The sequence below is a fragment of the Opisthorchis viverrini genome, assembly GCF_000715545.1.
Source record: "Opisthorchis viverrini unplaced genomic scaffold opera_v5_236, whole genome shotgun sequence".
In the NCBI taxonomy this organism is placed as follows: domain Eukaryota; kingdom Metazoa; phylum Platyhelminthes; class Trematoda; order Opisthorchiida; family Opisthorchiidae; genus Opisthorchis; species Opisthorchis viverrini.
The window spans coordinates 1-741 of NW_008751896.1; the positions used below are offsets into that span (position 1 = coordinate 1).

Here is a 741-nt window from a genome sequence, read left to right on the forward strand (position 1 = left end):
GGTCTGTTCCAGTACACTGGACTGCCATTCGGTGTCAAAATAGCGTCAGCCATATTTCCACAGATTATGGATACGATGCTGAAGGATGCCCCGGGCGTTGCCGCCTATTTGGAAGACCTAAGTGTCATGGGTTCCAATCCCCACGAACTGTGGCAACATCTTGATTACGTGCTTAGTCGAATTCAAGAATATGGCTTCAAAGTGCGCGGATAAAAATGCACCTTTTTCATGCGGTCAAAAAAGTACCTTGGGTTCATTATTGACGAACATGGCCGCCGTCCGGACCCGGAGAACATTGAATCGATCAAACGTATACCAGCACCCACAGACGTCGCTTCCCTCAGGTCTTTCCTCGGTCTCGTAAGTCACTACAGTTCATTCCTGCCTGCCGTGCATCGCCTTCGAGGCCCACTAAATCAGCTACTTACCAAGGACCACAAGCGGACATGGTCAGGAGAAAGCCAACGCGCCTTTGAATCTGTCAAATCCATGTTAAGTTCAGATTTGCTACTAATACACTACGATCTATCGATGGAAATCGTTGTGGCGTCGGACGCCTAGAACTATGCAATTGATGCAGTGATTTCACACGTATTTCCACATAGTAGCCAGAAAGCCATTGCACATGCGGCCAGATCTCTGTCTTCAGCAGAGCGCAACTACAGTCAGATAGAAAAGGAAGCCTAAGCGGTCGTGTTTGCCACTAAGAAGTTTCATAAAATGCTCTACGGCCGTCAATTC

The 741-nt window shown here is 48.0% G+C and overlaps 1 protein-coding gene across 1 annotated transcript in view; it reads left to right on the forward strand.

The window, feature by feature from the left end:
- Positions 1 to 228: 228 nt before the first annotated feature.
- The window catches only part of T265_08815 (hypothetical protein), a gene marked incomplete at both ends in the record, with an annotated part of 60,791 nt that continues 60,278 nt past the window's right edge, over positions 229 to 741 (forward strand). The window contains one exon of the mRNA XM_009174727.1: positions 229 to 360. Within this exon, the coding sequence (XP_009172991.1) occupies positions 229 to 360 (132 nt within the window). The remainder of the gene's footprint in view (positions 361 to 741) is intronic.